The sequence below is a fragment of the Dromiciops gliroides genome, chromosome 4, assembly GCF_019393635.1.
Source record: "Dromiciops gliroides isolate mDroGli1 chromosome 4, mDroGli1.pri, whole genome shotgun sequence".
Lineage (NCBI taxonomy): Eukaryota > Metazoa > Chordata > Mammalia > Microbiotheria > Microbiotheriidae > Dromiciops > Dromiciops gliroides.
The window spans coordinates 236,123,193-236,146,558 of record NC_057864.1 but is presented as its reverse complement, the minus strand read 5'-3'; the positions used below and the strand labels follow the sequence as shown (position 1 = coordinate 236,146,558).

Sequence of the window (23,366 nt, the reverse complement as noted above, 5' to 3'; positions counted from 1 at the left end):
TTTTGCTTTACTATATTTATTATATAAAGAAGGGCTTTTATTTTTTTAAGTAAGTGGGGAGGGTATTTTGTGAAGAGTTGGTAGATGGTGATAGGAATACAGAAAAAAAGAAGAAAGGAATTGGTATAAATGATTAAAATATATATATATAAGGGGCAGCTAGGTGGCGCAGTGGATAGAGCACCTGACCTGGAGTCAGGAGGACCTGAGTTCAAATCCGGCCTCAGACACTTGACATGTACTAGCTGTGTAACCCTGGGCAAGTCACTTAACCCTCATTGCCCTGCCCCCCCCCCCCCAATACAGCAGCAGAAGGAAGTTCTATAGGAAACAGTCAAGCAGGGCAGTTTGGCGACTCTCATGTTACATTTAACATACAACTAAAACTGTATGTAATATGAGCTCACATTTTCATATACAAAATTTTAAGCATTAATTGATTTCTAAGGGTCGTTAGATGTCTTTTTTTTTTTTTTAACACCATTGTGGCCTTTAGCTAGATAGGAGTCACAGGCTTGGCCTAGATCCTGGGGAAAAAAAGATTCCTTTTTTCATTTAATCTTTGCTGCCTTCCCAAATGTGGTGATTTTTGGGGGGGGGGGTGGGGGGGAGAATGTGTGTAGGTTTTTTTTGGTATTGTTTGTTTGTTTTTTAGTTAGAGATACTAAGAGCCTTTTGGCTATGCTTTGTCCTTTGTATACTGTGGTACTAATGGAGGATTGTGGTCTTCTTTTTCTTTAGAACACAGTTTCTAAGTATGGCTCTCAGTTCCAAGGTAATTCACAGCATGATGCCCTGGAATTTCTCCTCTGGCTTTTGGATCGTGTGCATGAGGACTTGGACAGTTCATTTCCTGGGCAGACATCAGAAAAGGTGAGCCACTACAATTAAGCGAGACTCAAGTATTAATGAAATTTTTAAAAAAATGTCCTTTGGGCATTATTAACAGAGACCATGTGCCAACAATGTGTTAGCAGCTTTGGATTAGTTGTATTAATAGAGGAGAGTGATGACTTGGATAAACAAAATGTTGAATACTCTAAAATTTATTTTTGACTTTGGCAGGTATTTTCATTATTGCCATTGGCAAAGTTTGAACTAGGAATTTGTAATTCTTCCAAAATAGTAATGAATTACAATGTAAAGATCAAACTCTGAAGAAGCTGCACAGCCTTATTCATATTATTGAGTTTGGGAGCTTCCCAGACTAGAATTTGTTCACCAGCAGTGAAATATGGGCAAGAACCTACCCTTGAATTTATGCTTCCTCTCTTCAACCTCTCCTATCCATGAGACTCAGTCTGCTTCTTATGATGGATGGATGGATGGATGGATGGATGGATGGATGGATGGATGGATGGATGGATGGATGGATAGAGCATTTACTTAGTATTTTTTATGTGCCAAGAACTATGTTAAGTGTAGGGATACAAATACTAGCAAAGAAAGATAATCCCCAACTTCAAGGAGCTTACATTGTAAAGGGGAAAGATACTACATAACAAGGAATAAACAGGAAGGGTAGAGGAAGTAGAGGGAAGGGTACTTGTGTAGGGGGTGGGTGGAAATGTCCAAAGAGCCAGTAGTTGAGCCTGGAGAGAAGTGGGTATTGATGACCTAGACTCTGTGAACGTACCAATTCGAGGAGGGACTTCTAGGGAGGAGGCATTTTTGAGGGTGAGAAGGTGAGAAGCCTGTTTGTGTGGAGATAGGCAAGTTCTACTAGTCATAAGGCACTGTGATAGCATAGGTTTATAAAGATAAAATGAAAGGCACTTCTTTTTTTAAAAAAAAATTTTTTCAGGGCAATGAGGGTTAAGTGACTTGCCCAGGGTCACACAGCTAGTAAGTGTCAAGTGTCTGAGGCCGGATTTGAACTCAGGTACTCCTGAATCCAGGGCTGGTACTTTATTCACTGCACCACCTAGCTGCCCCTGAAATGCACTTCTTGCCCTGTAGGAGCATATATTTTACTGGAATGGCACAATATAGTGACAGATAAGTAAATACAATATAATTTGAAGAAGGGAGAGTACACTAATTGCTAGGCATATTAGGAAAGACTTTGTGTATGAGGTAGCACCTGGCCTGAGCCTCAGAGCAAGTAAATGAGGAGGGACTACATCCCACAGCATAAGGAGCAGCTGCTCAAAGATATTGAGTCTGCTGGAGATATATGGAGAGAACTTAGTGGGAGTAGGAAAAAATATAGTTAAAATATATAAATACATAATATATAAAGTATGTAGTTAAAATATAGTTAAAACTAGAACAAACAGGGTCTAGAAGTAATGATAATAATAGCTGGCATTTGCTTAGTACTTCAAGGTTTGCAGAGCACTTTATAAATTTTATCTCATTTTGTCCTTAGGACTCTGGGAGGTAAGATCTTCATTTTACAGATAAAGAAACTGAGGCAAATAAGTTAAGTGACTTGCCCAGGGTCACATAACTTGTAAGAATCTGAGGCCAGATTTGGACTCAGGCTTTTCTTGCTCCATGTCCAATGCTTTATACATTCTACCACTTTGCTGAACGTTGAAATAAAGATGAGGAAGAGAAGAACTTGATTACATGTAGGAAATTGTAAAGTGCTTTTAAGTAAGCTTCTCTATGACTACAAAAACATCTTTTTATTGCCAGTGGTTTTTTTTTTTTTCAGTGCTTCTATATATTTGCGAGTGTTAGAAGTCAAGTAAGCAAAAATTTGTTAAGCATCTACTTTGTGTCAGGTGCTGTGCTAAGCACAAAGAAAGGCAGTCCCTGATCACAAGGACTTCACAGTCTGATGGGGGAGACAACATTCAAACAACCATGTACGAATAAGATACAGGCAGGGCAAATTGGAGCTAATATAATCTCAAAGGGAGGGCACTCAGATGAAGGAGGACTTTTTAGAGAAGGTGGGACTTAGGGGCACCTAGTCCCACAGTACATCACAGTGGATAGAACACAGGCCCTGGAGTCAGGAGCACCTGAGTTCAAATCTAGCCTCAGGCATTTAGTAGCTATGAGACCCTAGGCAAGTCACTTAACCTCATTTACCTTCCCCTTTCCCACTCCCCTAAAGGTGGGACTTTAGCTGGGACTTGAAGAAAGACAGGAGGTGGTGATAAGGTGAGCATTCCAGACACAGTGGGGAGAGACAGTGATGATACCTGGAAATGGGAGAAGATAATCATCATAATCTCTAATGAAACAAAGTTGTGGATGATCCACGGAGCAGTAAAGAGATGCATAATCTGCCTATACAATCTGCAGCATATTTCTGATAATTATTTACACATAAGACATGGAATGTAGGTAAAGGAATCAGACTGTGATTTCATTGTTATAAGGAATCCCTATTGTGGAAGTATCCTCCAGTAACACAATTATTCTGTAATTTGTAGTCTTAGAGAGTCTGAGAGGCAATGAGAATTTAAGTGATTTTTGAACCCAAGTCTTTATGATTCCAAGTCAGTTCTCAGTGATAACAATTATCATCCATGAAATATATCAAATGACAAAGGATGTGTGCTAGTTAGGTAGTAAGTAAAAGTGGGCTGGGGGCACTGAAAACTTACAGACCTAACTCCCCCAAACTAGCTCTGAGAGCAGCAGCAAAAAAGGGCTAAAACTTGGGACAATGTCCTCTCCAACCAGGGAAGAAGGCCCCACTTTAAAATCGAGTTAAAAATCAAGAAATAGGCTGGGAAAATGAGCACACAACAAAAAAGAACCAGATCATAGAAAGCTACTATGGTGATAGAGGAGATTAAAATACAAACTCAAAGTCAAAACGTCTACATCCAAAGAAAAATGTGAATTATCCTCAGGCCAAAAAACCAAAACAAAACAAAAAAAGAATTCCTAGAAGAAGTAAAAAAGGATTTTAAAAAACAAATGAAAAATAGAGGAAAAATTGGGGAGAAAAATGAGAGTGATGCAAGGAAATCATGAAAAAAATTTCAATAGTTTGGTAAAGGAGGCACAAAATAATACTGAAGAAAATAACACTTTTTTTTTTTTTAGTGAGGCAATTGGGGTAAAGTGACTTGCCCAGGGTCACACAGCTAGTAAGTGTTAAGTGTTAAGTGTCTGAGGCCGGATTTGGACTCAGGTACTCCTGACTCCAGGGCTGGTGATCTATCCACTGTACCACCTAGCTGCCCCAGAAAATAACACTTTAAAAACAGATTAGGCCAAATTGTAAAAGAGATATAAAAATACATGGAAGAGAAGAACATCTTAAAATGGGTTAACCAAATGGAAAAAGATATAAAAAAATTTACTGAAGAAAAGAACTTAAAAAGTAGAATTGACCAGATGGAAAAGGAGGTACAAAAAGCTTACTAAAGAAAATAATTCCTTAAAAATTAGATTAGGGCAAATGGAAGCTTATGACTCCATGAGCTATCAAGAAATACTAAAACAAAATCAAAAGAATGAAAAATAGAAGAGAAATTATCAAGAAAAACTGCCCTAATATTCTAGAATTAGAGAGTAAAATAGAAATAAAAAGAATATATTGATCACATTCTGAAAGAGATACTAAAATAAAAACTCCCAGTAATATTATAGCCAAATTCCAGAGCTTCTAGGTCAAAGAGAAAATATTGGAAGCAGCCAGAAAGAAACAATTCAAATATCATGGAGCCACAGTCAGGATAATATAAGATTTAGGAGCTTCAATATTAAAGGATAGGAGAATTTGGAATATGATATTATAGAGGGCAAAGGAGTTAGTATTACACTGAAGAATTATCTACCCAGCAAAACTGAGTATAATCTTTCAGGGGAAAAGATAAATATTTAATCAGAGGACTGTCAAGAATTTCTGATGAGAAGACCAGAGCTGAATAGAAAATTTGACTTTCAAATATAAGACTCAGGGGAAACATAAAAAGGTAAAAAACAAATAGAAATCATAAAGGATCTAATAGTTAAACTATTTACATTTCTACACTGGGAAAGAATACTTGTAATTCCTAAGAACTTTCCCATTATTAGGGCAGTTAGAAGGAGTGTACATGGATTGAGGGTGGCATGAGTGTGAATTGAATATGTTGGGTTGGTATCTAAAAAATTAAATTAAAGGGTGAGAAAAGGAATGTACTGGGAGAAGGGAAAGGTAGACTGGGATAATTATTTCACATAAAAGAGGCATAAAAGATATTTTACAATGGATGGGAAGATGGGAGAGCCAGGCTGGGGGTGAGAGGGGGCATTGGAATTGACTCAGAGAGGGAATAACATACACAGTCAATTGGGCGTAGAAATCACAGGAAAGTTGCAGAGGAAGGGAATAAGAGCCATTACCCAACTGGTAATTGGTCAAAGGATATGAATGGGCAATTTTCAAAGTAATCAATGACATCTATAGTCATAAGAAAAAATGCTCTAAATCACTTGTGAACTGATTCAACCATTATGAAGAGCAATTTGGAACTATATTTATAGCAACATTTTTAATGGTGGCAAAAAATTGGCAATTGAGGGGATGCCCATCAATTAGGGGAATGGCTGAACAATTTGTGGTAGATGGTTGTAATGGAATATTGTTGTGGTCTGAGAAATGATCACTGAGCTGCTGAGAATAATTAGCTCATTCATAGTTCTTCATCATACTGTCACTGTGTAAAATGGTCTGGTTCTGCTCATTTCACTTTGTATCAGTTCAATTGCCAATTTTTTGCCACCATTAAAAAAGCTTCTATAAATATTTTTGTACATATAGTTCCTTTCCCTCTTTTTAAAAATCTCTTTGAGATACAAACCTTATAGTAATATTGCTGGGTCAAAGAGTATATGTGGTTTTATAGTTCCGAATTGCTCTACATAATGGTTGAATCAGTTCACAACTCCACCAGCAAAGTATCTCAGTTTTCCCACATCTCCATCAACATTTGTTATTTTCCTTTTCTCTCATATTATCTAATCTGATACGTGTGGGGTGGTAGCTCAGAGTTGTTTTAATTTGCATTTCTCTAGAATCAAGTGATTTAGATTTTAGGTAACTTTGATTATATGAATTTGAAACATGGACAAAATTAATGTAACTAGGATAAGAAGAAGAGTGGCTAAATGGGAAAAATATTTGTATGAGATTTATTTGATAAGGACTTGGGGTCCAAGATATATGAAAAACTAGTAATATATATAATATGAATAGCCATTCTTCAATAGATAAGTGGTCAAAGGACATGAAAAACAGTTCTGAAAAGAATAGGAGAAATACAAATCAAAACATCCCTGAAATTTTACCATATACCCTACAAATTGACAAAATGACAAAAAATGGCAATAGTCAATGTTGGAGGGGTTGTAGAATGATAGACATACTCATATATTCTTGATGGAGCTGTGAAATGAGAAGCATTTTGGAACACAACTTGAAGTTATGCAAATTAAGTGACTAAAATTTCCATACTCTTTGAATCAGAGACACCATTACTAGATATATAACTGAAGGAAGCCATTAATAAGGAGAATGTCCCCATATACACCAAAATATATATATATATATATATATATTTTTTTTTTTTGGTGGGGCAATGAGGGTTAAATGACTTGCCCAGGGTCACACAGGTAGTGTCAAGTGTCTGAGGCTGGATCTGAACTCAGGTCCTCCTGAATCCAAGGCCAGTGCTTTATCCATTGTGCCACCTAGCTGTCCCACCAAAATATTTTTAGCAACATTTTTTTTATGACAGCAAAGATTTGGAAATAAAGTAGATGGGAAATGGCTAGACAAATTGTGGTACATGGATGTAATGGACTATTACTATTTTGAAACTGGTAACATAGAGAAACATGGAAATATCTATACAAACTGATGCACAGTAAAGTAAATAGAGCCAAAAAAATATGTACAGTAACTACAACAATGAAATTGAAAGAACAACTCCACACCAAAAAAGTTAAAAGTGAATACAACAAAATTACAAAGATCAAAAAGGACTCAAATGAAAAATAAGAGGATACCCTCCCACCCCTCTTTGTGGAACTGGGAGGTCCACATGCATTACACATTTCACAGGTTTTCAGCCTTTTTAAATGTATTGACCAGTTAAGCTGTATGTTTTTCTTCTGAAAAATACTATATTTTATGTGGAATGGCTCTCTGGGGGAAGGATACTTGGGATAAGTATGGTGACGTAAGAAGCAGAAACCATCAATAAAAATGTACTCTTAAAAATGTACTATAAATAAATAAGTTATAGTGATCCAACATAGAACTAGAGAAAATGATTCATTTCTAGTATGCAACAAGAGATGGTCCCCTTAGGGTACTGGGAATCCTTGAGGATTGTGGTAGAAGAGAGGACTTTAGAAACAGTTCCATATTCTGGTATGACACCAGCTGGCAGAAATCCTAAAGGACACCTGTTTCCATTGAAAGGGGATAGCCACACTCTTTTGGAGTGTGAGGAGAACTATCAAAAAGAAAGGTACAAAAAGTATAAGCTGAGTAGCAAAGGGGCCTGTTACATGGAGTAATGGCTATCATCTCCTGGGAGCTGAGAGAGAAGGATTATAAGACACTATAACAAGATATAATTATTAAGAATAGGGGCAGCTAGGTGGCGCAGTGGATAGAGCACCGGCCCTGGAGTCAGGAGTACCTGAGTTCAAATCTGGCTTCAGACACTTAACACTTACTAGCTGTGTGACCCTGGGCAAGTCACTTAACCCCAATTGCCTCACTAAAAAAAAAAAAATACATGGAGGGGGCAGCTAGGTGGCGCAGTGGATAAAGCACTGGCCTGGATTCAGGAGTACCTGAGTTCAAATCGGGCCTTAGACACTTTACACTTACTAGCTGTGTGATCTTGAGCAAGTCACTTAACCCCCATGGCCCCGCCCAAAAAAGAAAAATCCATGGAGGTGAGAGCTCTGGGAAATGAAATACTATGTAGGCAGCCCAAGCAAAACACCAAAGGGACCTGCTCCTGGTCAACCCCGGCTGAAATTCCCCTGAGGGTAATATTCCTCTGAAAATCACTTTCTCTTCCCAAATCTAGCTATTTTCCCATACACCTGGATTTTTACCCAACTCAAAGTAATCTCTCAATTCCTAGTATTCAGTTACCAAGTTCTAGTGATTTTGTCTCTACCACATTTTACTGAATCTCCTTTTCTTTACTCACACAGCCCTAGTTCAGATCTTCATCATTTGTTGGAACTACTATAATAGTCTACTCATTGGTTACTGTGCCCTCCAATGTCTCCCTTTTCCAATAATCTTCTTGAGGTATTACACTGACATCACTCCTTTATTTACAAACTTTCGTGAGCCCCCATTGCCCGTAGGACAAAATATAAACTCATTAACCTAGCATTTAAGTTCTACCACATTCTGGCTCTAACCTCTCTCTCTAGCCTTATTTCTTCTTCTTCTTCTTCTTCTTCTTCTTCTTCTTCTTCTTCTTCTTCTTCTTCTTCTTCTTCTTCTTCTTCTTCTTCTTCTCCTCCTCCTCCTCCTCCTCCTCCTCCTCCTCCTCCTCCTCCTCCTCCTCCTCCTCCTCCTCCTCCTCCTCCTCCTCCTCCTTCTTCTTCTTACTTCTTCTTTCCTCCTCCTCTTCCTTCTTCCTCCTCCTCTTCCTCGCCCAAGGTCACACATCTAGTAAGTGTCAAGTGTCTGAATCCACATTTGAACTCAGGTCCTCCTGAATCCAGGGCTGGTGCTCTATCTACTGTGCCACCTAGCTGCCCCCTAGACGTATTTCTTCTTAATCACTTTGCACTGTTATAACCAAAATGGCCTACTGTTGGATGAACTCTGCATTCCATCTCCTGTCTCAATGCATCCAGTCTCTCCCCCTTTCCTGCTCTAAAATTCTATATATTTTCTCTGATGAATTTTTAGCTGAAGTACAGAGAAATTGAATGTTGGGTCTGATCCCAAATTGTGAATTGGTTCAGCATGAACAAAGGGTGACAAAAGGGGCATGGGAGTCCAGGGTGGTAGGCAGGGTAACATTGAAATAGTTGGCCTTGGAGTTAAGAGTGAGGCTGGTTTTACTGGGTAATTGACAGTACTTATCTGATCTTCATTTTCTTCTTTTCTTTATAGCCCCAGCCTGAGCCCAGCAGAAATTTGGTGCAAACTCTGTCATCAGGTCAGCTTTCTCCAAGACAAAGTTTTGTTCAGAATCATTTTCAAGCCCAGTATAGGTAAGAATGGGAACAGCATGAGTGCATGTGCACATGTGTTTTTACATTTGTATGCATGTATGTATATACACAAACATGTATATGTATGCATATATACACACCTGTGTGTGTATGTACACACATTTATATGCCTATTTAGCAATAAAAATTCTCAAATATCCGGGTTTAGGCATTGACTGGTATTGTTAAAAAATATGAATTCCAGAAAGTTTAGGGCAAGCAGTCCTATTTGGAAAAGTTCTAGGTCTCTTTCTGCAGTTTAGGAACTTGATTGAACAATTATTTGAATGCCTACTTTTCCAAAACTGTGGAAAATATAAAAGAAATATGACATAGTTCTTTCCCTTAATAATAATAATGATAATAATACTGCTTTAAGAGTTACAAAGTTCTTTAATATTAATAATCCTTTAAGATTTGCAAAGCACTTTGCAAAAGTTATCTCATTTAATCTTCACAACCCTAGGAAATAATGTTATATCCACTTTACAGATAAGGAAACTGAGTCTGAAAGAGGGTAAGTGACTTGCCTCAGGTCACAAAGCTACTATGTATCTGAAGTAGGATATGATAAGTTTGAATATTAAAGGTGAGGCTTCATGTTAGATTGTCTTGACTAGGTTGAAAAGTTTGGTCTTGAACCAGTGGCCAGAAGATTTATTTTTTGACCGTATCTTTTTCTTGTTTGTTTTTCTTTTTCTTTGTTATATTTAAGTTCCAAACTATATCCCTCCTTTCTTCCCTCCCCTCCTCACCCTAGAGAAGAACACCATTTGACACAGATTTATAAATATATGTAAAATCATACTATGTGTACTTCAAATTTATCAGTTCTTTTTCTGAAGGTGTAAGGTATCTTCCTTCATAGGTCCTTTTCAGTTGATTTGAGTATTTATAGTACTCAGAATAACTTGGTTGTCTCAATTATTTTTTGAACAATATAGCTGTTACTTTATATAAAACTCTCTTTATGAATATGAAGAATTTAGAGAAGTTTTAGAAGACTTATATGAACTAAGGTAAAGTGAATTAAGCAGATTAAAGGTAAAATGGATTTATCTGATGGGAGATAAATTTCTCATCATTGGAGATCATCAAATGAAGGCTAGCTGACCATGTTTTGGGCTGTTGTACTGAGCATTCCTGTTTGGACATTCACTAGAGTAGATGAGTAGTTCAATTTTGAGACTGTGTAATTCTGGAAACACACAAAAGAAATCCTCCTTATAATTGGGGTTAAGTGACTTGCCCAGGGTCACACAGCTAGTAAGTGTCAAGTGTCTGAGTCCAGATTTGAACTCAGGTCTTCCTGAATCCAGGGCCATTGCTTTATCCACTGTGCCTCCAGCTGCCCCTTGAATTGAACTGTTTTAACTCAGTCACAAACACTTTAAAAAAAAAATTTTTGCAATTTGCTTCATTTGCTATTGTAAATGAAGTAATAATACCAACTGTTTCACAGTTACCTGTTAAGGAAACAAAAGTTCTGCTAATAATAATAATAATAATACCACCCCAAGAACTTTCGGGGAAATGTAATAAAATAGATAAGATCAATCTTTTCAGCCCTGAGTCTTCATAGTGTGACCAAACAGTGTCTGTGGGTGCTAATCATAGGTTTAAGGCACAGGCAGTAGAAAAGCATAAAAGGGGAGGAAGGAAGGAAGTAGAAGAAAAGGAGATTTTTTAAAAGGCATATTTGGTGGGAAGTTGGAGAATAATATTATCAGCAAGTTAATATGCCTATCAATTAAATATCTATAGTAGATCGTCCATGCACTGAAAAATTAACATGAAAGCAGAAAAGTATTTGGTATTTCCTATCCTAAAGCAAGAAACTTTAGAATTAGAGAAGTAGTTTATTTAAGGCATTCATGAATGGCAATATCCATTTCTATTCTACAATTGAACTGATCATTGAGCAGCAGTTCAAATCAGGCCTCAGACACTTGACACTTACTAGCTGTGTGACTTAACCTTCATTGCCCTGGGGATTTGAACTCAGGTCCAGAGCTGGTGCTTTATCTACTGTGCCACCTAGCTGTCCCCAGCAAAGCCTTTTTTTTTTTTTAAGAGGAATTCCTAAGGACTACCCCACCACCATTTCCCCTTAACAGACTTAGTGTACTTTAAACTCAATATGAATTAATAGGGTGATAAATAAATCTGAGCAAACTGTTATTCCATCAGCACTGGGAACTCCTTCTGTCAAAAAAGGCTTTGCTGGCAAACTCTCCATTCAAATGTAGGTGGCTTATTCATCCACCACTAATAATTTAATAACCTCCTTTAGAATTGCTGCTCACTAAATCCCTGGGAGGTAGATGCTATTATTATCCCCCATTTTACAGTTGAAGAAACTCAGAGAGTTTAAGGGATTTGCACATAGCTAGGAAGTGTGGGAGGCCAGATTTGAACCTGTGTTGTTTTGGCTCCCACCAGCTCAGCACTTTGTCCATGGTGCTACTTTGTTGGCCTCTTCCCTGGGCCAAGGATTATTTAAGATTTTGTTTTTTTCTTTCATTCATCACTTCCTTCCCGTGCCATGACTGGTCTATAGAGTGAGGATGCTATAACATTTGAATAAATTGCTTTTCATTTTGTTTAAAGAAAAAAAAGTTAAATGCTAGTGTATATTTAAAAATTGAGTGTTGTCCTCAAGGGCAGGGGAAACAATACATGCTACTTTGGAAACAATGGAGATCAGGTTCAAATCTTTGTGTGATCTTGGGCAAGTCATATTACCTCCTTGGATTTCAGTTTCCTCATGCGTAAAACAAGGAGTTAGTAGTAAATGTGGCCTATGAGGTCTGTGAGGCCTCTAGATTTATGATTCCATTGTTCTGATACGTTAAAATTAATCTGTGGGTATTATGAAAGCTATACTGTTGGAGGTAATAGAACCATTTTACCATCTGAGTTTCCAATTTCATTTGCTAATTAGCAACCAATGGAATAGTATTTAATTTTATTTACAAGGTAGGGGAAATGTCTATTTGCAATTATATTTTATAAATGTGTACAAACAAAATTTATAAAAAACTCTATTACCTTAAAAGCATATTAACAATTTGTCTTAAATTTAATCCTTTTTGTTATAGGTCTTCATTGACCTGTCCTCACTGCCAAAAACAGAGCAATACCTTTGATCCTTTCCTTTGTGTGTCACTACCCATTCCATCATGTCAGACCAGGTATGTGAACTTCAGATATCAACAAATTAACTCAATTTAAAAAAAATTTTTTTAAATTTTACATATAAGGTATTTTATTTTTTCCGTTACATGTAAAGATAGTTCTCAACTTTTGTTTATACAAGCTTTACAATTTCAGATTTTTCTCCCTCCCTCCCCTCAATCCCCCCTCCCCTAGACAGCAGGTAATCTGATATAGATTATATCTATATAGATATATAGATATAGATATAGATACACATAATAGCATTAATCCTATTTCTGCATTAGTCCTGTTTTAAGAGAAAAAATCAGAGCAATGATGAAAAACCTCAAAATAGAAAAAAAAACAACAGCACCAAAAACAAAAGAAATAGTATGGAAATGAATTCAATTTTAAACCTAACCCTTCATGGGCCTTATGTCTCTTTCTCCATCCTTTTTCTTTTTCACACAGTTCAGATTCTGCATCCTTTATGAAGATCCTTTCTCTGATTCCCTTAGGTGAAAGTTCTCTCCTCCTTAAAATATCCTTAGAATACATTGTTTCATTGGTTCATTCAGGAACATTAGCACTACCCTAAACTGCTTCTCTGCTCACTGCTTGACTGTTGATTCTCACTACTCTTCAGTTGAAGAAATCTTCTCTATAGGAACATAGTCTTTGAAGCTCTTTTAATTAACTATGATCACTTCTATGAAGACCTACAACATCTTCTAGAAATAACACACACACAAAAGATATGACATTCATCATAGGGGATTGGAATGTTAAAGTCAGAAATAAAAAGATAATTGGAGATCGGGAGGGGCGGAGCCAAGATGGCGGAGATGAAGCAGCAAGCTGCCTGAGCTCTCCTTCTGTTCCCTCAAAACAAACATTAAATCAAGCCTCTGGACGGATTCTGAAACTACAGAACCTGCAAAGAGACAGAGAGACACAGTCCTCCAACCAGAGATAATTTAGAAGACTTCAGGAAAAGGTCAGTCTGACTCGGGCAAAAGGGAGGCCCAGCGCAGGGCAGCAGCTCAGCGCCGAGGGCGGGGCAAGTCAGCAAGAGCTGTGGGCCACAGCCGAACAACTGAGGCCCCTGGAACCTGGTGCAAAAATTTGGTGGCCAAGAAGGACAGTGGAAAAACCTACCTGCACCGGCCGAGAGGGCCACAAACGGGTCAGACAGGATCAGACGCCGGGGTCCAGCGCCTGGCTGGCCGAGCACAATCAGACAGGAAGTGCAGGGTGGGGGATCTCCACACACCATAAAGGCCTCAGAGTAAAAACCCGGTCACACAGCACCTATACCCCTGCACAAGAAGCCCAAAACAGGGACCCTGGTGCCCCCAGAGCAGACCTCAACTTAAAAAATAAATAAATAAGCTGCAATAATGAGTAAGAAGCAAAAAAGAGCCCTCTCCATTGAGAGCTTCTGTAACAATAGGGAAGAAGCCAATACAAACTCAGATGAGGACAATAGCCTCAAATTGCCTACATCTGAAGCCTCACGAGGGAAGGTGAATTGGTCTCAAGAACAAAAAGCCTTCCTGGAAGAGCTCCAAAAGGATTTAAAAAATCAATTGAGGGGCAGCTAGATGGCGCAGTGGATAGAGCACCGGCCCTGGAGTCAGGAGTACCTGAGTTCAAATTCGGCCTCAGACACTTAACACTTACTAGCTGTGTGACCCTGGGCAAGTCACTTAACCCCAATTGCCTCACTAAAAAAAAAAAATCAATTGAGAGAGGTAGAAGAAAAAATGGGGAGAGAAATGAAAGCAAAACAAGAAAACTATGAAAAAAGAATCAGCAGCTTGGAAAAGGAAGCACATAATTTCACTGAAGAAAACAAAGCCTTAAAAAATTCATTTGGCCAAATGGAAAAAAAGGTGCATAATCTCACTGAAGAAAACAATACCTTAAAAAATTCATCTGGCCAAATGGAAAAAAAAGGGCATAATCTCATTGAAGAAAACACTGCCTTAAAAAATTCACTTGGCCAAATGGAAAAAAAGGTGCATAATCTCACTGAAGAAAACAATGCCTTAAAAATTAAAGTGGGACAGTTGGAAGATAAGGAATCCATGAGACACCAGGAATCAGTCAAGCAGAATAAAAAAAATGAAAAAATTGAAGAAAATGTGAAATACCTCATTGGAAAGACAACTGATCTGGAAAACAGATCGAGGAGAGACAATCTGAGAATCATCGGACTGCCTGAAAGCCATGACCAGAAAAAGAATCTAGACACCATATTCCAGGAAATTATTAAGGAGAACTGCCCTGATATCATAGAATCAGAGGATAAAATCATCATTGAAAGAATCCACCGATCACCTCCTGAAAGAGACCCCAAAAGGAAAACTCCAAGGAATATTGTAGCCAAATTCCAGAATTATCAGGTGAAGGAGAAAATACTCCAAGCAGCCAGAAAGAAGCAATTTAAATATCATGGAGCCACAGTCAGGATTGCTCAGGACCTGGCAGCTTCAACATTAAAGGACCGCAAGGCTTGGAATATGATATTCCGGAAGGCAAAGGAGCTTGGATTGCAGCTGAGAATCTGTTACCCAGCAAAAATGTGCATTTTCTTTCAGGGGAAAAGATGGACATTCAATGACATTGGGGCCTTTCAATGCTTCCTGATGAAAAGACCAGAACTGAATAGAAAATTCGATCTTAACATACAAGACTCAAGAGAAGTTTAAAAAGGTAAACAGAGGGGGAAAAAAAAGTTACTCAATTAGGTTAAACTGTTTATATCCCTACATGGGAAGATAATACTCATAACTCTTAAGAATTATAAATGTATTTGGGCAGAGAGAAGGACTTTACATAGAGGGTATAAATATAAACTGTCTTTGATGTGATGATACAAAAGAATTAAGGCGTTAAAAAGGGAGTCTATGGGGAGGAGAGGAAAGGGGAGGTGGAATGGGATGAATTATATCATATGAAGAGGTGGAAAAAAAACCTATTACAATAGAGGGAAAGAAAGGAGGGGGGAACATGGTTTCAACCCTATTCTCATTAGATTTGACTCAAAGAGGGAATAACATATACGTTCATTGGGATAAAGAAACTTAACTCATTCTTTAGGGAAGCAAAAGGGGAAGGGAAAGGGGGGGGACTGATAGAAGGGAGGACAAAAGCAAGGGAGAAAAGGGTAAAGAAAAGAGAGGGGAGGTGATAAAAAGGGAGGGCAGATTGGGGGAGGCAGGGGCAAGAAGTAAAACGTCGGTGAGGAGGAATAGGGTGAAAGAAGGGGGGAAAAGTACAAAGGGGGTAAATAGAATGGAGGGGAATAGACAGTAATAATAACTGTGAATGTGAATGGGATGAACTCTGCTATAAAACGGAAGCGAATTGCAGAGTGGATTAAAAACCAGAATCCTACAATATGCTGTTTACAAGAAACACATTTGAAGCAGAGAGATACACACATACTAAAGGTAAAAGGCTGGAGCAGAATATATTATTCTTCAGCTAAAGTAAAAAAAGCAGGGGCAGCAATCCTTATCTCAGACAAAGTGCAGGCAAAAATAGATCTCATTAAAAGAGATAAGGAAGGAAATTACATCTTATTTAAAGGTACTATAGATAATGAAGTAATATCAATATTAAATATGTATGCGCCAAGTGGTATAGCATCCAAGTTCTTAGAGGAGAAGTTAAATGAGCTACAAGAGGAATTAGACAGTAATACTATACTAGTGGGGGATCTGAATCTCCCCCTCTCAGAATTATATAAATCTAGCCAAAAAATAAATAAGAAAGAAACGAAAGAGGTGAATAGATTACTAGAAAAGTTAGACATGATAGATGTCTGGAGAAAATTGAATGGGGATAGAAAGGAATATACCTTTTTCTCAATCGTACATGGCACATTTTCAAAAGTTGACCATGTATTAGGGCACAAAAACATCATAGTCAAATGTAGAAAGACAGAAATAGTAAATGCATCCTTCTCAGATCATGATGCAATAAAAATTACATGTAAGAAAGAGCCAGGGAAAAGTAGAATGAAAATCAATTGGAAACTAAATAATTTCATTCTAAAGAATGAATGGGCCAAACAAGAAATCATAGAAACAATCAATAATTTTATCCAAGAGAATGACAATAATGAGACAACATACTAAAATCTATGGGATGCAGCCAAAGCAGTGCTTAGGGGAAAATTTATAGCTCTAAATGCTTACATGAATAAAAAAGAGAAAGAGGAGATTAATGAATTGGGCATGCAACTTAAAAAGCTAGAAAAAGAACAAATTAGAAATCCCCAATTAGACACTAAACTAGAGATCCTGAAAATTAAAGGAGAAATTAATAAGATTGAAAGCAAAAAAACTATAGAATTAATCAATAAAACTAAGAGCTGGTTTTATGAAAAAAACCAATAAAATAGATAAAATCTTGGTTAATTTGATTAAAAAAAAGAAAGAAGAAAACCAAATTACCAGTATCAAAAATGAAAAGGGTGATGTTACCACCAATGAAGTGGAAATTAAGTCAATAATTAGGAATTATTTTGCCCAACTGTATGCCAATAAATTTGACAATCTAAATGAAATGGATAAATATTTACAAAAATACAAACTGCCCAGGTTAACGGAAGAAGAAATAAAATCCTTAAATAAACCCACATTAGAAAAAGAAATTGAACAAGCCATTAATGAACTCCCTAAGAAAAAATCCCCAGGGCCAGATGGGTTTACGGGTGAATTTTACCAAACATTTAAAGAACAATTAATTCCAATATTATACAAATTATTTGGAAAAATAGGTGAAGAAGGAGTTCTACCAAATTCGTTTTATGACACAAATATGATGGTGATACCAAAACCAGGCAAAGCAAAAACAGAGAAAGAAAATTATAGACCAATTTCCCTAATGAATATTGATGTTAAAATCTTAAATAAGATATTAGCAAGGAGATTACAGCAAGTGATCACCAGGATAATACACTATGACCAAGTGGGATTTATACCAGGAATGCAGGGCTGGTTCAACATTAGAAAAACTATTAACATAATCAACCACATCAATAAGAAAAGCAACCAAAATCATATGATTATCTCAATAGATGCAGAGAAAGCTTTTGACAAAGTACAACACCCATTCCTAATAAAAACACTAGAGAGTTTAGGAATAGGTGGAGCTTTCCTTAAAATAATAAACAGTATCTACCTAAAGCCATCAGCAAGTATTATATGCAATGGAGATAAATTAGAGGCCTTCCCAATAAGATCAGGGGTGAAACAGGGATGTCCATTATCACCCCTATTATTTAATATTTTCCTAGAAATGTTAGCTTTAGCAATCAGAGAAGAGAAAGGAATTAAAGGAATTAGAATAGGCAAGGAGGAAACAAAACTATCACTCTTTGCAGATGATATGAAGGTATACTTAAAGAATCCTAGAGAATCAACTCAAAAATTACTTGAAACAATTAACAACTTTAGCAAAGTAGCAGGATATAAAATAAATCCACATAAATCATCAGCATTTCTATACAGGACCAACAAAGTCCAGCAGCAAGAGATAGAAAGAGAAATTCCATTTAAAGTAACAGTAGATAATATAAAATACTTGGGGGTCTACTTGCCAAGACAGGCATTTATTAAGGACCTGAATTTCACTGAATCTGTGCCTTTTATTGTTTTTTATAGCAAAATATATTATATTTATATAAGATGATTTATTTAGCCAATTGATGGACACCTACTTTGTTTCTAGTTCTTTGCTACAATAAAAAGTGCTGTCATGATTATTTTCATAATTCATTTTTGCATATGTACAGTTGCTATACATATTTACTTTGTCATTGATCTCTTAAGAGATATAAGCCTCTAGGTCAGAAGGTTTGTATATACAGGATTATACAGTAAAGGTCCTGTACAGATGCCATTTAGACCAATTCTTCATTTTGTTGCTGAGGAAACTAAGACAAGGAGGTCAGTTGATTTCCCTAAGGTAAATAAATGCCACTAGTAAATGCCACAAGTTCTGTTTGAATTACATTCTTCTTAAGTGAGTCAGTCCTCCTACTGAACCATGCTGTTGGTTATATTAAACATAATCTAGTATGAAGCAATAAGAAAGATATTTATGTGTTTTAGTATTCATTTTTAGAAGTTTTGCTTCAAAGAAACATTAAATTTAGGGTTTATTTTAAATTTGCTCAATTTTGCCTATTAATGATAATCATATTGCAAGTTTCTCTGATATGTAAGGAACTGATTAAAATTTATAAAAATAAGCCAACTGATAAAAAGGTTGCATGATTTGAAAATACAGTTTTCAAGGGAAGGAATTTAAGTGATCTATAGCCATATGAAAAAAAAAAGATAGCAAAGTTGACAAAAAAAGAAAATGACAGATGTTGGAAGGAATTGAAGAAAACAGGCACTTTGAAGCACTGAATTTGCCCAGTTATTCTGGAAACCAATTTGAAATTATCCCTCTTCCTCCCCTAAATTACTAAACCGAACATGCATGTCATTTCACCTAGCAATACCACTACTAGATATATGCCCAAAGAGATTGAAGAAAGAGGAGAATGTCCTATGTGTACAAAAATATTTATATCAATGATTTTTGTGATGGCAAAGAACTGGAAATGAAAAGTTTCTGTCATTTAGGAAATGGCTAAACATATTATGGCATATGAATATAAAAGAAAGCAATTGTGCTGTAAATAAATGAAGAAAGAGGTTTCAGAAACCTAGGTCTTACATGAATTGATGCAAAGTGAAATGAACAGAACTAAGAGAACACTTTATACTATAACACCAATATTATAAAAACACCAATTTTATAAAAACAAACAATTCTGAAAGACCTAAGAATTCTGATTATGAAATAATTAGCCATCATTCCAGATGACTAATGAACAACATTGCCCATCTTTATGACACAGAGATGATGGGCTAATATGTAGAATGAAAAACAAATTTTTGGATATGACCAATGTGGGAATTTAGTTTTACTTGACAATAGTTATATGATGGAATCATTCTTCCCTTTCTTTTCTTTGATTCTCTCTCTTTCTCCTCACTTTTTTATTTCTTTGTTTTAGTGAGGGAGAAAAATAATGCTTGGTAATTGAAAAAAATGAACATTTTAAAGAGCAATGATCAGCAAAAAATTTGGAACTCTGTGATTTTTAATATGTGTTCCTGGTGTGAAACAGAGACCTACCATAATGAGTCTGTAAAATTGTGACTTGCAAGTACAGAAGAAGATATTAACCTCTTAAATGCTGAACCTGGTAATTTGTGATACAAAAGTGCCATTCATTTCAGTCTTTCCAGAAATATGTTCTTTCTGTTTTCCAGATCCTTAAATGTCACATTAGTCTTCCAGTCCAAGAGTCAGAGGTTCTTGCGGATTGGTTTGGCAGTGCCACTTTTCAGCACAGTGGCAACTCTGAGAAGGATGGTAGCAGAAGAAGGCAAAATCACAACTGATGAGGTTTGATGGAATTTAAATTTAATAGGTTCTAGCCTCCAAATAATAGGAAGATGATTGGGTTAGCATCTAGATTGATTAAGCTAAATAATGGTAGCTATTTCACCCATAAATTGCTATTTCATTGTATATTCTTACTAGGTTTACAAGTAACATGATCTGGCCATGTATAGTTTTTGTCTTTGGATGCCATGTTTTGACTAGAAGGGAATATAACTTTTATCTTAAGAAGTGTTTGAAATCAAGTCCAACATTTATTGGGTACCCCTTTTTACCATAGAAATTGTATGTGGATCTTATGTTAGTGAAAGATTAGCGGAAGAATGGGTAATAGAGGCTTTCAGATTTAACAGCTAAAATTCAAAAAAACCTTTTGAGAGGCCACATTGTATAATGAAAACAACCCTGAGGTCATTAGACCTGGGCTAGAGTCCTATTTCTGCCACTCAGTGGCAATATGGCCATGACCAAATCATTTGGCCTTTCTGAGCCTTGGTTTCCACATTGGAAAAATGGGCATACTAATACTTGTGTTACTTATATCATAAGATGGTTCTGAGGAAAATACTTTGTTAATTGTAAAGCACTTTATATAGATACTTTACAGTTTACAAAGTATTTTGGGAGACACCTGGTTACACGACTGACTTTTTGAAAATTTGAACAAATCACTTCCCCTCTTTCACTCCTTCCCTCCACTCTGTGGTATAAGAAAGTGTCTCTTCCCTAGCTCATGAGAGAATTTGAAAATACTTCACATTTCTTGGAAATAAGGAATAGTAAAAGAACAGAACTGCAACTTTAAATAGAGTGATTTAGTAGGTATGAAGGAAGACAACATGTATCTGTTAAGTGCTTGAAGTGTGCTAGGCACTATGCCAAATGCTGGCATTGCAAATGCAAGCAAAAAGCCTTCAACAAATAAAATTGCATTCTAATGGGAAAGACTACACATAAAAGAGGGCTGAAAGGGGGGGAGGAGAAGGTACTTACTTGGGATGATAGTAGAAAACTCTGGAGAGTCAGAAGCACAGGTGGGAAGGAAGGAACTTGGCCAGTCTGGTTCTGTCTCCAAAATACAGGCCCTAGGAGGACTGAGCATTGGAGAATGGGGCTAGTTTGTGAGAGGGATGTTATAGCTAAGTCATGATTGCCAAGTCCAGGGAGGAAAACCATTATATTTAGATCTGTCCAAAAATAGAATGGCCTGTCTAAAGGGGTGATATGTTCCTCCTCTGTAGAAGTCTTCAGACAAGGGTTGGATGACCACTTGCTGGGCATCTCCCTGTTATGTGGGAATTGGACAACATGACTTCCAATTCCACTTCTGTGATTCAAAGCATTCTGTGTGCAAAGGATTGTGACTCCTTTGTAGCATTTGACACCGTCGTCTACTGACTCCTTCCTGTATTTTCATGGGAAGGAAGGCAGGAAGGGAAGGAAGGGAAGGAAGGAAGGAAGGAAGGAAGGAAGGAAGGAAGGAAGGAAGGAAGGAAGGAAGGAAGGAAGGAAGGAAGGAAGGAAGGAAGGAAGGAAGGAAGGAAGGAAAGAAGGAAGGAAGGAAGGAAGGAAGGAAGGAAGGAAAGAAGGAAGGAAGGAAGGAAGGAAGGAAGGAAGGAAAAATTTAAAGCACTGTATGTTGTTGAACTTAAGAGTGGAAAGGCTATCATATTTTCTATTTGAATTTGCATTAGTAAGTTCATTGCATAGTATACTCTGTTTTTAGAACATTTGATACTTAGATTTTTGTTTTGTTTTTTGCTTTTGAGATTCAAGATGTGGCATGACTTCTTATTTTGAAAGAAATGAATGTTCCAGGTAACTGAAGCCTATGCATATAATTTAGTGATGAAGCTACTTTGGATCCCTCTGTGAAGAGATTTATTCAAAGAATTTTTTATTGGTGGTTGGAAATATTAGCATTATTATCTTTATGCTAGCTCCTGAAATTTTCAGTGTGTCTGTTCTGTAGGCTATAATAGGATCATAGTTTTCTTTACCATTGCTCTGCTTTTCATTTTGATTCTGCAATAGCTTTCATACTGTATTCTAGTAGTAGCTGAACATTTTTAGTAGTGGAATTTGAGATGCATTGTTGGCAAAGTATTTTGTTGTATTTGCACTGAAGATCCAAGATAAAAATAACTCACCAGAAGTGAGTATTCCACTTTCAATTCAATAATTTTACATAATTACAGAAACCCAGAATTGGAAGAGGTACCTCAGAAAACTTGTACCAGAATCCCTTCTATATCACAACCAACAACTGGCTATCTGGCTTTTGCTTGGACCTCTCAAATAAAATGAAGAGATTGAATTAGTTGACCTTTTAAGGTTTCTCCTAACTTTGAAACCATCATTTCCCTGGGTAACTTATGTCATTTTGGTATAGTTCTAACTGTTAGAAATCTTTCTTCAAATGAAGTCTCATTTTGCTAGCTGGCAATTTCCATCCATTACTCTGAGCTCTGCACTTTGAAGCCAAGCAAAAGAAATCTAATCTGTCATTCTCACGACAGCTCCTCAGATACTTAAACATTGCTGGTGTGTTGTCTCTACATTTTCTCTTATCCAAGTTAAATATCTTCATAAAGCATGAGCTCAAGGCTGTTTACTATCCTGGGTGTTCTCCTCTGGATAGTCTCTAGCTCATCAATATCCTTTCTAAAATATGGCATCAGTTTACCTAGTCAGTCGGTTGACTAGCATTTGTTAAGCACTTACTCTGTGCCAGGCAATGTGCTAAGTGCTGGAAATACAAATACAAAAAAAAAAGATAGTCTCTATCCTCAAAAAGCTTATATTCTAATGGGGGAAGACACCACATCACAGGAAGATGAAAAATGAGGGTCAGGGAAAGTCCTGAAATATATCCTGAAAATGAATGAGACATGGGTACCTTACTTCAATGAAAGTTCTCGGAGGAGCCATCCAATCAGCATAGAGTGGAATATACTTCCACTGTGTAATTCCAGGACTGAAATGAGCTTCTATGATGAAGAGGTTTCTGGGGCTTGGTAGTGTGGAAATTTATTTTGATTTGGGGACCCTACCTTTGGGCTGAGATTAGAAAGCCTTAGGCCCTCAGGGTCTCTTCTGTGTGGGAGGTGCTGGTGCCCCTCCCCCTCTGCTTCAGCTGAGCCAAAAAGCCCTGCGGGTTGTACAAGACGCCAGGTCAGACAGCTGGGGAAAAAAAGCCCCCAGCTCCCTCCGACCTGAGCGGAGCTATCCAAAAGATCCCGATAGCCTGTGCTGAGGCATGTGAGGCTGGAGTGCAACCCCCCTCCCCTCCAGGCGCAGCCCTGGCTGGAGGATTAGCTTCGCCTGTGGGGGCACAGGAAGCCCTGAGATTTGAGTGGAGAGAAGAAAAGGTATATATAGACCTGGGAGTTAGACAGCAGGGGGTTCCAACGGATGAGACAAGACGGAGAAGAGATCAAGCAGCGGCTGACGAGATAGGTTGGAGTGCGGCAGACGAGAGACGGGGCTATGGGAACCAGACTAACAGTAACGCAGGACTAGGAGCAAGGAGGAAAGGCTGGCGGACAAGATTAAGAGAGGCAGACAAG

At 37.3% G+C, this 23,366-nt stretch overlaps 1 protein-coding gene across 1 annotated transcript in view; it reads left to right on the top strand.

Moving 5' to 3' along the window:
• The window catches only part of USP43 (ubiquitin specific peptidase 43), a 112,699-nt gene that overhangs the window by 22,548 nt on the left and 66,785 nt on the right, over positions 1-23,366 (top strand). The window contains 4 exon segments of the mRNA XM_043999984.1: positions 742-873; positions 9,059-9,159; positions 12,261-12,353; positions 19,665-19,800. Coding sequence (XP_043855919.1) covers positions 742-873; positions 9,059-9,159; positions 12,261-12,353; positions 19,665-19,800 — 462 coding nt within the window.